At 38.1% G+C, this 14828-nt stretch overlaps 1 protein-coding gene across 7 annotated transcripts in view; it reads left to right on the top strand.

Annotated features, from left to right (window-relative positions):
• CCDC126 (coiled-coil domain containing 126) overlaps window positions 1-14520 on the top strand; it is a 53850-nt gene extending 39330 nt beyond the window's left edge. For 6 of the 7 annotated variants that reach the window (XM_014587129.2, XM_014587125.2, XM_014587124.2 and 3 more), the window contains one exon: window positions 12746-14520. In XM_014587129.2, coding sequence (XP_014442615.1) covers window positions 12746-12930 — 185 coding nt within the window. In that variant the 3' untranslated portion in view covers window positions 12931-14520. The remainder of the gene's footprint in view (window positions 1-12745) is intronic. The other variant, XM_027771119.1, reaches the window with a different exon arrangement.
• The last annotated feature ends 308 nt before the right edge of the window (window positions 14521-14828 follow it).

Raw genomic sequence — 14828 nt, 5'->3', positions numbered from 1 at the left:
TAGTCCAAAAACCCCAAAAGAAACAATGGCGGGGGTTTTTTTTTTTTTTTTTTTGAGAAGTTTTTGCTACAGGGTGTGTGTACTCACCAGACAGATAGAGAGAGACAGAGAGACAGAAAGCGAGAAATCACCCTCCAGGGGGGATGGCCACGCCGCAATCCCTTCTCCTCTATTCTCCTCTCAGGATCTTGGGCACGCATGCACCTGCGCCTGCATGAGTTTTAAGCCACCGGGGTCCAGGACGTGAACCGCAGTCAACTACATGGGAGTCCAGCGACATAGCCATTACGCTAACTGCTGGTCCCAGTGGATTCTTAAAGAATAGGAAAAATACTTGAAAGAGAATGTCTTTTATTTACCATGGTAACAGTAGTATTTTATAAGGTAGCCATCTGTGCTATGTGCCCAGCTATGTGTAATGGCCACATATTTTATAGATATGTTTATGAAGAAACAAACAAACTGATAGAACCTTTAAAAAAATTCATAAGACCACTGCTCAAATCTCATCTCACTTTATTTTTCTTTATTATACTACTGACAACTTTAAATATGTTGGAAACTCATTATACTAAATTATGCGCATAGTATCAGTTCTTCAAGAAAAGGTTAATCTGTGTTGATTATACCTTGGTTTATAGAAATTGAAAAGTAGACAATATACATTTATAAAGTGTTCTAACAGGTTTGTTTTATTTTGGTCATAAAAAATTAATAAGTCAATACATGGTTTGTGTTAAAAAAATTGTAACTTAATTGCCAAGGCAATGGTATTAAAAGGTGGGACCTTTGGGAGGTGATTCGGTCATGAGGGCTCCACCCTCATGAATGGGCTCAGTTCCCTGATAAAAGAGGTTTCAGAGGGCCACGTCTGTGGCCTGGTGGTTAAGGCAACCAGATCCCACATGGCTGACCCCACAGTTCAAACCTTGAGAAACAAGCGTAGTGCATGAGTGTGTGCCTAAAATCCCAAAAGGAGGGAGAAATAGAGGATAAGAGATTGAGAAATGACCATTCCCCATAAGTGTGTCATCTCCTTTCCCTTTTTCTCCATCTCTCTCTAGTGAGCATATATACCCTCTGGCAAAAATTTAGGAAAAATGAAAAGAAAGCTTCTTCCCTTCTGCTACCTGAAGACACCTAGATATCACCATCTATGAGAAATAGTCCCCCACCAGACACCGAATCCGCTGGTGCCTTGATGTTGGACTTCTTAGCTCTAGAACTGGGAGAAATTTCTATTATTTATAAATTACTCAATCTATGGTGTTTTTGTATAGCAGCTTAAACAGATTAAATTATTGACAGATCTTAGAATTCTCTGAAAAAGATTTTGAAGCAGCCATGTTGAAAATGTTCCAGGGGGCACTTAACAAACATGAAATAAATGAAAAAAATAGAAAGTTTCAACAAAAAGAATCTCAGAAAAATAGGACATATGAAGAGCCAAATGAGAATTTTAGAACTGAAAAATACAACTGACATAAAAAGCTCAGCAAATTGGCTCAACAACAGAATGGAGAAGACAGAGGAAAGAATCAGTGACCTGGAAGATAGAACTGTGTATTTATTTATCTGGATAACAGTGACAAAATAGACAAAAAACAAACAAAACAGTAGAGCTTCAGGAACCTGTGAGATTATAAAAAAGATATAACATTTATGCTATTGGAGTTCAGGAAGAACAGGAGAAAGGGAGACAAGTTAGAAAAATACTCTAAAATAAAGGCTCCAGACTTTTCAAATTTGGCAAAAAACCGATCTCACATTCAGGCAGCTGAGCAAACACCAAGTAGGATAAATTCATGCCAACAAGTCCATGCCAAGACACATCATGATTAAAATTTGAAAACTAAAACAAAAAGTCTTGGAAAAAACTAAAAAATTGCATCTTGCTTAATGGGAAATGTTTTTTCTAATTTTTCTAGGTATATACAATTTATTTATTTACATGGATAAACTGTGCTACATACCTAAATTTATATATATATAGAACACTTCAACAACAGTGGAATACATGTTTTTCAAGAATTTCTAGAGGGCCAGCAGGTGGCATGGTGCTTAAGGTGCTGGATCCCACATGGCTGACTCAGTGTTTCAAGTCCTAGACTTGGCAGCTTGAAAAACACTCTGGGTGCCTGTGTATGCATGCCCCAAATTTTAAGATGAGAATGGAGGAGAAGGGATTGTGGCCTCCTGGGAGGGGGGTGATTGCTCACTCCCCCCCCCCAGTCTCTTTCTGATGAGCACATACTCCCATCACAAAAATTTAAAAAGCACAGAATTCCTGGAATAGTCACCAAAATAGGCTGTATCCTGGGTCATAAAACAAATCTCAGCCAACTTAAAAGAATTGAAGTCTGTGAGTGAGTATATTCACTAACCACAGTGGAATCAAATTTTTATCAGTAATAGAAAGATAATAGGAAAATCTCTAATGGTTGGAAACTAACCAACATACTTTTAAATGTACAAGTGAAAGAGGAGGTCTCAAGTGATATTAAATACATTAAACTGAATTAAATGAAAATTAAACAGTGAAATTGTGGGACATGGCTAAAGCAGTGCTGAGAGGATTATTTAGAACACCAAGTACATACATTAGGCAAACAGGAAAAGTTTCAAATTCATGATTGAAGGTCTTACCTCAAGAACCTAGAAAAATAAAAGAACTGGCCCCTTAGCATACTGGTTAAGTGCTGTGCACTAGGAAGTAGTGGCTGACTGTGGTTCACATCTTAGCCCTAGCAGCTCGATAAGCATGCAGGGGGCATACAGATGTGTTTTCCAGATTCTGGGTGGATAGAGAAATGAAGGAAAAATGATTGTAGCATGACCACACCTCACTGCGGGGATGGGGTGCTTTCTCTCCCTCTCTCTCTCTCTCTCTTGCTTTGGTACACATGTGCCATTTGGCAATAAAAAAGAAAGAGAAGAAAAAAGCAGAATAAATCTAAAGCAAACAGAAAGAAGGAAATAATAAAGATAAGAGCAAAAGTCAATGAAATTGGAAAGACGAAAACAATAAAGGCAACGACACATACAACTTGTCCTTTGAAAAGGTCAAAGAAATTGGCAAACTTCCTAAGACTGAAAAAAGAGAAGACATGAATTACCAATATCAGGAGTAAAAGTGAGTGTACTCAGTATAGACCATGCAGATGTCAAAAGGATAATAAGAGAACATTAGAAAAAAACTCTACACAAGTAAATTTGATAACTTGTTGAAATAAATCAGTTCTTCAAAAAACAGAAACTGCTACAACTCATCCAATATGAAATAGATCGTTTGAATAGTCCTATAACTATTAGAGAAATCAAATTTAGGGGCCAATGGATGGCACTTTGCTGGACTCCCACATACTTGACAGTCGTTTAAATCCCGGTCCTGGAGGCTTAAAACTCATGCTAACTCACGCTAGGCACACAAGCTTGCATGCCCAAAATCCTGACAGGAGAATGGAGGAGAAGGGATTGTGGTATGGCCATTCACCCTGGGAGGTGATTTCTTGCTTTGACTCCCCACCTTTTCAGTGAGTGCACGTGCCCCATAGCAAAAATTTCTATTAAAAAAAATGAAATTTATAACTTAAAAACTTCTAAGAGAGAGGAATAGCAGTTGGCATAATGGCTATGTTGCTGGACTCCCATGTAGTCGATGGTAGTTTGAGTCCTGGACCTGGTGGCTTAAACTCACACCGGGCGTGTGTGCGTGCATGCCCAAGATCCCAAGAGAATGGAGGAGGAAGGATTGCGGCATGGCCATCCCCGCCCCCCGGGGGGTGATTTCTCACTTTCTGTTTCTCTGTCTCTCTGTCTTTCTGGCGAGCGCACATGCCCTATAGCAAAAACTTCTCAAAAACAAACAAACCAAACCAAAACAAAACAAACTCCTTAGAAAGAAACCTCAAGGTCCAAATGGTTTTTCTAGAGAATTCTACCAGAAGTTTAAAGAATTAACATTTTGTGCAATCTTTTCCAACAAGTAGGAGAAGGGAACACCTTCAAATTCATTTTATGAATTATCCTTATATCAAAACCAGACAAAGAGGGGCCAAAGTGTCATGATAGATAAGTTGCTGGAACCCACATGGCTGACTCTGCGGTTTGAGTACCGGACATGGTGATTTGAAAAACATGCTGGGCATGTGTGTATGTGCCTAAGATCCTGGGAGGAGAGTAGAGGAGAAGGGATTATATTACTCACTATCCCTCCTCCCCCTTTGGCGAGTATATGCTTCCTATAGCAAAAAATCTAAAACAGAACAAACCCCCCAAAACAAAAAGTATAAAAACTAGGACCAGCAGGTGGCATGGTGATTAAGGTGCTGGATTCTTATGTGGCTTACTTTGGATTGAGTCCCATACCTGGGGGTTGCGAGTGTGGACCTGCTCCAGGAAGAGAGTCAGGGAGAAGGGATTGAGGGACTGCTACCCTCCCTAAGAATGATTTCTCATTTTCCTTCTCACTGTTTGTCTTTCTTGCTGGTGAGCATATTTATGTACCTAGGTCTTTCATTTATATTTAATGTTTTGATAACATATTTTGGCCCACTTATGATATCTAAACAGTGTGCCGTACAATCTTAAGTAGAGTAATAATAGAGTATTTGTTGAGTGACGTAATTTATTCACTCAATGGGAGAAGGTAGTTATATTAAATATGTAAAAGATGAAATGTGCATTTAACTACGGAGGAGATGAGGTTTCATTTATTTATTTTCCTTTAAATTTATTCCATGAATGAGAAAGATATAGTATGTTCAACAGAGTCTCAACACTGTGAGACTTCTAAATTTTCTTGCTTGTACTATACCACCCCCCCCAACTCAAGCCAGCCAGGATCATGGGCACATGTGCGCACATCTACTCAAGGAAGTTTCTGGCCCAACTGTAACCTTTCCACGTGGGTCTGCTCCACACAGGTTATGTTTTCTAACTGTGTTAGCCCTTGAAATTTTTGAGAGAACTTTTACTTCATAATGTTCTCTTTGGTGTAATACTTAGCTTCTGTTTCTTAGGAAGCTCTCTGTTTTATTGCTTGCTGCATGGTAAAACTTTATAGTGGGTAATTTATTTTGATAAGAAGTGACTTTAGGGCCAGCATATGGTGTGGTGGTTAAGGTGCTGGACTCCCACATGGCTGACTATGGTTTGAGTCCCAGACATGGTGGCTTGCTTTCTCACTTTCCTCTCTCTCTTTCTCTTTCTGGTGAGCACATGTCCTGTAACAAATTAAAAAAAAAATGGTAATGGTAATAAAATTAAGTAAATACCTTAAAAAAATAAGTGTCGATGGAAAAATAACCAACTGTAAAATTAATAATGAATAATCAATGTGGTTTATTTCCAAGCCAAATATGAGTGACCTAGGCCCGGGGAAGAGGCATACATGCCTTTCTCGGGGTGATCATGTACAGGGGTTCCTTTTATTTGTTTTTGAGATTGACAGACAACATTTAGTGAAAAGATTTTCCATTGGTCTGGCCCAAAAAGGCGGGGCATATAGAAGTTGGGGCTTGTAGGTTATAGGTGGGTTCCACAGTTCTTAGGTTGGTGATTGGAAGGGAAGATCTGTGTCTTGGGAAGAGATTGGTTAAAGAAAGGCTTAATCTACATCTCAAAGGAAGGGAAGTTCTGTGTCTTGGGAAGAGATAAGCAAAAGAATGTACTGTAATGGGTTGAAATATACATCTCAAAGTACTATGCCAGGGACAGGAGGTAGGAAGAATTCTGTTAATGTTTGTGGACATGACTTCTCTAGTCCCTTTTGAAAAGATTTTGGAAAAATAGGAAAAGTAGTCAAACTTCTGTCCACAGTAGTGACTTCAAGGGAGCTGGACAGTGATACAATGGTAACAGTGCTCTTTGAGGCTAACTCACATGGGAAGATTCCAGGTTCCTGTCTCGAGACCTCCCCAGCACATCAGACACACACTTGTCTATAATCCATGAATGAGGTTGGGAGTAGATTGTGATATGGGGGTGCCTATCTCACTTTTTCTTTCTTCTCTTGCTCATGGAAAAAAGAAATAAACTTTTTAAAAATAATGACTTTTAAATTTTCTTGCTTGTACTTTACCACTACTGATGCTTAATGATGGTAAAACATAAATTTGAACTTGAAAAATATGAGGAAAAAACTTCTTTTTTTTTTTTTTGAGAGAGATATTTTTGCTATAGGGTGTGTGCATCTGACACAGAGAGAGAGACAGACAGACAGAGAATGTGAAATCACCCCCCCCGCCCCCCCGGGAGATGGCCATGCCACAACCCCTTCTCCATTCTCTTCTCAGGATCTTGGGCATGCACCCACATGTATCAGGCATGAGTTTAAAGTTGCCAGATTCAGGACTTGAACTATGGTCAACTACTTGTTGGTCCAGTTATGTAACCATCTGCTGGTCCTCATGCAAGTATTTAATACACGGTACAAATCAAAGTATTTTCTGGGACCAGCATATGGTGTAATGGTTATGTCACTGGACTCCCATGTAGTTGACCATGGTTTGAGTCCTGGACCTAGCAGCTTAGAACTCAACACTGGGCACATCCTTCTTCCTATTGTTGACGGAAAAAATAACCAAGTTTAAAATTAATAATTAATAATTAATGCGGTTTATTTCCAAGCCAAATATGAGTGACCTAGGCCCGGAGAAGAGGCAGACATGACTTTCTCGGGGTGATCATGTACAGAGCTTCCTTTTATTTGTTTTTGAGATTGACAGACATCATTTAGTGAAAAGATTTTTCATTGGTCTGGCCCAAAAAGGCAGGACATGTAGAAGCAGGGGCTTGTAGGTTATAGGTGGGTTCCACAGTTCTTAGGTTGGTGATTGGAAGGGAAGATCTGTGTCTTGGGAAGAGATTAGTTAAAGAAAGGCTTAATCTACATCTCAAGGAAAAGGGAAGTTCTGTGTGTTGGGAAGAGATAAGTGAAAGAATATACTGTAATGAGTTGAAATATACATCTCAAAGATACTATGCCAGGGACAGTAGGTAGGAACAATCCTGTTAATAGAAAATAAATGGTCTGTTAATGTTTGTGGGCATGATTTCCCCAGTCCCTTTTGAAAAGATTTTGGACAAATAGGAAAAGTAGTCAGACTTCTGTCCACATGTGCATGTGTGCCCAAGATCCCAAGAGAATGGAAGGAAGGGATTGCAGTGTGGCCATCCACCTTGGGAGTGATCGCTCACTTTCTGTCTCTCTGTCTCTTTCTCTCTTTTTAGTGTGTGTACGTGCCCTATAGCAGAACTCTGTCTCCCCAAAAAATCCTTAAGTGTTCATTAGTCATTTTGCATTTTCCTACTGTTTGGTTCCATTTTCGTGTGTATGTACATTTACCTTTAGTTATATCTGCCTCTATACAACAGACTGAGGGAGCTAACATAAAAGTACAAACAAAACATTACTGAGATATTAAGAAAAGATATATTATGACATAAGTAGAGGGTCTGCAAAGGCATGTGTATATGCTGTTTGTGCTGATCCTATGTGTGGTTGCCCTCAGGTTTATTCTGTACTCTTCCTGTTCTGTTTTGTATCCCAAGGGATGGTAATCCCAGTAGGTGGCATTTTCCAAACTCCCAGGCAGAAGTCAACTGGGTTCAGCCAGTGGGAGGCACTGGCAGGGGTTTGGAAAGTAGGAAGGGAAAGTCAAAGTTCTCTCCTTCCTCTCTGCATCAGGTGGGGTCTCCAGTGGTACTCTTGTCACCTTTGTAGTGCCAGTTTCTGCCAGACACTTTGCCTTGGTTCTGTTTTTCTACTGGGTGACTTGAATTCATGCTCTGGTAGATCACTGTTTTCTCCTTTTGTTCTATAGGTTTAGGGATGATAATGGATTCTTGCCGTGCCTCGCAATCCCTGATAGTGTTTAGCATCCTTAGAATCTTTTATGTCAATTTTTTAGCATATCTAGTAGTAGTATACCCTTCTTTTCATTTTTGTATATCATGAAATGATCAGGCAAGGTACTTTTTGATAGTATCTGTGTTCTTAACATTTGTAATAGCCCATTCTTTTTATTTTCCTTCTTGAGCTAAAAGGTAGGATTTTTTCCCTTTCATTTATGATAGTGTGTACGTCTAAGCATGTGACAGAGAAACAGAGAGAGAAGATCTGATCAGACCACGATCCCCTTTCTCCTGTCCTCTAACCTGTCTGGTCTTGGGCACTGGTGCATGTGTCCAGCATATTTTAGCTGGATTGGGCCAAGACTCAACCCATGGTTGCCAAGTGGGCATCTTGCTTCCCTTAAGGAGCACATAACTGCTGTCCCATGTGGCTGGCCTTACATTCTTATTGACTGATTGATTGATTGGAGATAGACAGGCACCCTCAGCAGAGTCCTCATAACATGATTTATCCTCAGCTCCATCCAGGTCTGGTCACAGGCACAGGTGTGCAGCATGTATAGGGAGGTCTTGTAACAGGAATCTTGGACTTTCCCATGTGGGACCAGTTGTGTTGTCCCTGCACCATCATCTGGTCCTATATTCACATTTTTTTGATAAACTTTTTTTTTTTAAATGGGGATTGTTATTTAATTAATTAATTTATTTATTGAGAGATTTTTACTATTGGTTGTGCGAGAAGTCACCTCCTGGGAGGATGACCATGCCACAGTTCCTTCTCCATTCTCCTCTTGGGATTTTGGGTACATGTGCCTGGCGTGTTTCAAGCCTCTGGGTCTGAGACTCAAACCACAGTTGACTATGTGGGATTCCAGCAACATAACCATTATGCTGGTCTTGATAAACATTTTCTAATTACCTTCTATCACAACCCACCACTACTGCTCTCACTGATCCTTTCAAATACCTTTTTTCCTTTTAAAAATTGTGATTATGTATGTATGTATATATAAAACACTTTTGTAAAACATATATAAAACATGAAATTTGCCATTTAACTATTTTTAAGTGTGAAGTTCATTGATATTAAGTACATTCACAATGGTATACAACCATTACTGCTGTCTCTTTCCAAAACTTGCATCACCCCAAACAAGAAACCCTGTAACCATTAGGCAACAGACCTTCATTTCCCCCTTCCCTTGGCTCTTAATAACTTCTATTCTACTTTCTGTCTCTGTAAATTTGCCTACTCTAGATATTACATAAACACAGGAGTATGTAATGTTTGACTTCTGCTTATTTCAGCTTTTTTAACATCTTCAGGATTCATCCATCTTGTAGAATACATCAGAATCATTTCTTTTTATAGCTGAATAATAACCCATTTTAAGTCAATACCACATTTTATTTATTTATTTATCCATTGATGGATACTTGGATTGTTTATTGTGAATAAAGCTGAAGTGAGCATTAGTGTATCTCTTTTGTGTTTTTGCTTTCAATTCCTTTGCGTATATACCTAGGAGTGGAGTTCCTTGGTCATATTGTAATTCTCTGTTTAGCCTCTTCTTTGTTTTTTGGCTATAGGGTGAGTACATTGGCCAGAGAAAGAGAGAGAAAGCATCTCCTAATGGGGTGTGATCATACCACAATCCTTTCATCCCTATTTCTCCATCCTGTCAAGAAATTTGGGGCATGCAATCACAGACACCTGATGTGTTTTTCAAACAGCAAGGGCCAGGCTTCAAACTGTGGTCAGTCATGTATGATCTGGCTCCCATGCATAGCACCCAAGCACTGTGCTCTGGGGTCAGACCTGTGTTTAGTTTTCTGAGGAACTGCTCTAGCAATTGTACCAATTTATATTTTCACCAGTAATGTAAGAGGGTTTCATTTTCTATATATCCCCACTAGTACTTATTGTCTTTGATTTAATAGACATCCTAGTAAGTTTAAAGTGGTTTGATACACATTTTTCTAATGCTAGTGATGCTAGGTATATACATATTTTTTTAGTTATTTAATTTTTAAAATTATTTTTTAAACTTGCTATAGCACATGTACACTCACTAGAGAGAGACAGAGACAGAGAGAGGAAAAGTGAGAAAGCAGGCTCTCAGGTTCAGGAATCAAACAGCAGTTGGCCTGTTGCAAGTCCAGAGCCTTAACCACAACACCATCCCTGTTAGGTCCCTGTTAAGTATCTTTTAATGTGCTTATTAGTCATTTGCATATTACCTTTGGAGAAATGTCCTTGCAAGTGTTTGCCCATTTAAAAAACAGGGTGTGGGCTAGCCAGTGGCGTGGTAGTTAAGATGGCTAAATCTTCGTTGGCCAGTTGCACAGTTCAAGTCCTGTATCTGGCTGCTTGAAAAACACCCTGGGCACACATACGTGTGTGTGTGTGTGTGTGTGTGCACCCAATATCTAGACAGGAGAATGGAGGAAAAGGGATGTGCCCCCCCCCCCCCCCCCAGGTTCTTTCTCACTTTACCTTTCTCTCTCTCTCTCTCCAGCAAGTGTATCTCCCTATAGCAAGTTTGTTTGTTTAAATTGGGTTCTTCATCCTTTTGTCCTTAAGTTATAAGAGATCTTCATATTTGTATGTTTTGGAAAGTAAGTCTGTGTGAGATAAGCAATTTGCAGTTTTCCAATTCTATATGTTGTCTATACACTTTGATAATATCCTTCAATATCTCTAAATTTTAAATTTTGATAAAGTTCAATTTATTTTTTCTCATGTTGTACTTTTATATTTTAGTAACAGAACCACCAACAATTTATCAGTTGTTAGATGAATTTCTCCTGGTAATCCAAATTAGGAGTTGCGTTGCTTTTTTGGTCCAGATTCAACAAAAAATAACATACTAACTGCCATTAATTGAGTACCTAATATGTGCTAGGTACTTTTGGGAAAACTGAGAAAAGAGAATTCTAAAAAAGAAAAGGCTCAGAATTTTTGCCAGGTAAATTCTGCTGAAATTTCTTAACCTTTCAAAGAAGTCAAAAGACATAGTTTTCTCTACCATTTCTCTGGATGGCATGGAAGAACTACCGCTATGGTATCCTCATCACTGATCAAGTTCATGGCATTTGCCCTGAACCCTAGGCTCCCCTATACTTTATCCTGTGGATATTCCAGGTTTCTTGTTTCTGCTTCTCCTTGAATCTCTTACATAGCTAACTTTTACCATACATGCCTAGTCCATAGTATTCTTTACAGACTGCTTAAGAAAGTCAGGATAATGGCTGGCTGAGGCTGGGAGTGGATGGTGATGTGACTACCCTGTTGGCAGTATCTGTTTCTCTTTCTGAAATATTTAAGTATATAACATGTTTTATTTTTTTGGAGAGGTTTTTCGCTATAGTGCACGTGCGCTCGCCAGACAGAGAGAGACATAGAGACAGAAAGTGAGAAATCACCCCCCAGGGGGGATGGCCACGCCGCAATCCCTTCTCCTCCATTCTCCTCTCGGGATCTTGGGCATGCATGCACACGCGCCCGGCGTGAGTTGTAAGCCACTGGGTCCGGGACGCAAACCACAGTCTACTACTTGGAGTCCAGCGACATAGCCATTACGCTAACTGCTGGTTCCCTGTATATAACACGTTTTTCAGACAAGTGGATACTATTGTTATTAAATTATTCTACTATTTACTGTCAATAGATGTAATCATTAGATTAAGACTATTAGGGGCTGACCCCATAGTGTATGTTTAAACCTTGTGTGTAGGGAGCCAGATCCCCCATGACTGACAGCAGTTCAAATTTTGGCCTGGTGGTTTGAAAAACACACTGGGCATGTATGTGTGCATGCCCCAAATCCTAATGGGTTGGAGAAATGAAGAAAAAAGGATTGCTGAGTGACCATATTCCAGTGGGGGGTGTTGTCACTTCTTTTTGGTGAGTGCATGTACCTCTGGTTATTAAAAAAAGGGGCGGGGAGAGACAGCAGGTGGTGTGGTGATTAAGATGCTGGACTCCCATGTGACCAACCTCTGCCCAAGTTCTGGACCCAGTGGCTTGAGACTCAAACTGGACATGTGTGCTTTTGTGCCAAAAATCTCGAGGAAAATGGAGGAGGTAGGACTGAGGCGTGGCCATCCCCTCAGGGGGTGATTTCTCATTTTCTGTCTCTCTGTGTCTCTGGCAAGCACGCAGCCCTATAGCAAAACAATCCGTTACCCCCACAACCCCACACACACACAAAAAAATTAGGAAATGTGCTTAATTTCTATTACTATCTTTTTTTAAAAAGAATTTTAAAATTTAACTTTATTTATTTATTCACTTATTTTATTTTAATTTGACCAGAGAAGGACAGAGAGAGAGAGAGAAAGTGAGAGAGCAAACTACAAGGGTTGGCACTCAAACCTTGGTCAGCCATGTGAGAGTCCAGGGCCCTTTACCACCACACCCCCTGCTGGCCCCACCATTACTATCTTTTGTTACTCAGATTATGAGCAGAGAAAGGAAGCATAATGTTGAAAATGTGTTGAAATCATGACCCAAAGAATGTTATTTATTTACACTATCCATCAAAATAAACTAAAGAAATAAGGAAATTTTAGAAAGAAACTCAAGGTAAAATGAGTACCTTACAGAGGGACTAATGTTTGGATCCAGATTCTAAATCTGTTACATTCTACTAGAGAAGTGAGAGTTTCTTCCACATTTACAACTCTGAAATTCCTTTTGGAAACTGTGATACTATTGACTAAAACTATTAGGCATTTCCTACTTGTGGTATGAGTGCATTTTCTCTAATATACTTTCCTTCAAATGTCCCAATAACTGTTCACTGTCTTTCCTCAAACTCTGTAAAAACACAAATATCAAGTATTCTATAAGTATTTAATATGATATTTGGATTTTCTTCCCTAGCGGATCTGAAAAGAACAATTGCTGTTCTTCTGGATGATATTTTGCAGCGGTTGGTGAAGCTGGAGAACAAAATCGACTATATTGTTGTGAATGGCTCAGCAACCAACACTACCAATGGTACTAGTGGGAATTTGGTGCCAGTGACTCCAAATAAAAGGATAAATGCATCAGGCAGCATTAGATAGCAATTGAAGATCACCTAGTGCTACTTCATCCACTGTGGATTATATCCTATGGCAGAAAAGCTTTTTAATTGCTGGCTAGGACAGAGTAATACTTTGTAATAAAAGCTCTGCACATTTTCAAGAAGTATGCTGGATTCATGGAACTCTAATTCTGTATATAAAATTTTTTAAAGTTATGAGTTTGCTTTCAGGCACGTCTCTGCCATGCTGTACTATAGCCTTAAAAGGAATTTGATAACATGGTCGATGTAGTAAGCAGGTAGGTGATCTTTGTATACATTTTTTGTTGGAGAGAAAGCTGAAATGAAAACACTGAGATATTTATTTAAGTATATAACATGTTTTTCAGATGAGTAGAGAATATTGTTAATGAATCATTTTGTCATTTGTTGTCAATAGATGTAACTGTTAGATTAAAACTATTAGAAAATGTGCTTATTTCCATGACTATATTTTGTTACTCAGATTATGAGCAGAGAAAAGAGATATAATGTTGAAAATAATATTTTCAAATCATGACCCAAAGAATGTCTTCATTTGCACTGTCCTTCAAAATAACTGAAGGTTAATTATTGTATATTTTTTAAAAGTTACATTTGTAAGAGTATAATATTGAAATGGGTAGCAGCCACTGTCCTTAAACATTGGGGAAATTTATTTAATAACAACATTAAAGTTGTAATTTCTAATCTCATTTAAAATTTTCTTACATATATTCTGAAGAATAAAAGATATTTTTATGATGAGATTAAAAATTACTGAGATATTCACATATATAGATGTTAACTTAAAAGTTTAACCCCTTGAGTGTCTGTGTTATCAGGAAAGCACATTATTTCAGTAACCGGTAATTATTGCTTTTATTATGTTGATGAAGAGAAGAGGACTAAGATACTTCGAAGATGGGGACTCTTGAGGAATTTAGCCAGATGTATATAATAAAGGTATTTGTGCTACATTAAATTGATTGGAAAATGTTAACATTATAATATGTAAGAGTGTCCTGCTTTATGAAGTTTTAGATTTGTATAACAAATACATTAGCTATTCATTTAATATAATAACACTTAAAATATTAAGAACATTTCAAGTATAATTTAAATGATGAAAATTGACTATCTTTCAGGAAAACAGCTGTTGTATATAGCAAAAGAGATCCTAATCTTGGTTAATTATAGTATAGAACAAAATACACCTTCATTTAAATTTTCCTTGTAGAAAATCTAATTGCCATATGGTGCCCTATATTTCATAGTATTTATTCTCTATAACTGCTTAAGTGCAGCTAGCTTCTAGATTTAGACTATATTGAATTTAGTTTTGAATATTGTATCATTCCTTATTATAATATGCTACCATGTGTAGTAGCAATAATTCCAATATTTTATTAAAATAATTATGAGAAAATATTGTTTCTTAAAAGATGGCTTTCCAAACTCTCTTCTCTGTACAATACCTTTATGTGAAGAAATCAGTTATATACTGTGGCCAGGTGAAGTTTGGAATAATTGTTCAGTCTGTCTTATTAGATGTGGACATTTTTGTTTTTTGTTTATGTTTTCAGGGATGAAATAAAATATATTATTTGTACTGAGTGTTATAAGCTTTTTCTTTAGTGATGGTTGTACATTTAATAAATGTTAAGTGATTAAAAAGACTCTTAAGATAATTTGAGGTTTTGTTTTATCAATTTAGGTTACTTTTCCAAAATAAGAAAATTTAGGGTTATTAAGTAATGCCTCTTATTTGGTGCCTTTGCTAGGATAGTAGAGTCTGAATGCAAAGATATATGGAAATAAGCCTGGGGGTTATAATTGGAGGTCTTTCCTAGGTTTGTATCTTCAGGTTGAAGTTTACTGTTGATTTTTTAAAAAGTCAAGACTTAGTGTTTATATCTT

Source organism: Tupaia chinensis, unplaced genomic scaffold (genome assembly GCF_000334495.1).
Source record: "Tupaia chinensis unplaced genomic scaffold, TupChi_1.0 Scaffold000184_1, whole genome shotgun sequence".
NCBI lineage: Eukaryota > Metazoa > Chordata > Mammalia > Scandentia > Tupaiidae > Tupaia > Tupaia belangeri.
This window is presented reverse-complemented; position numbering and strand designations above follow the sequence as displayed.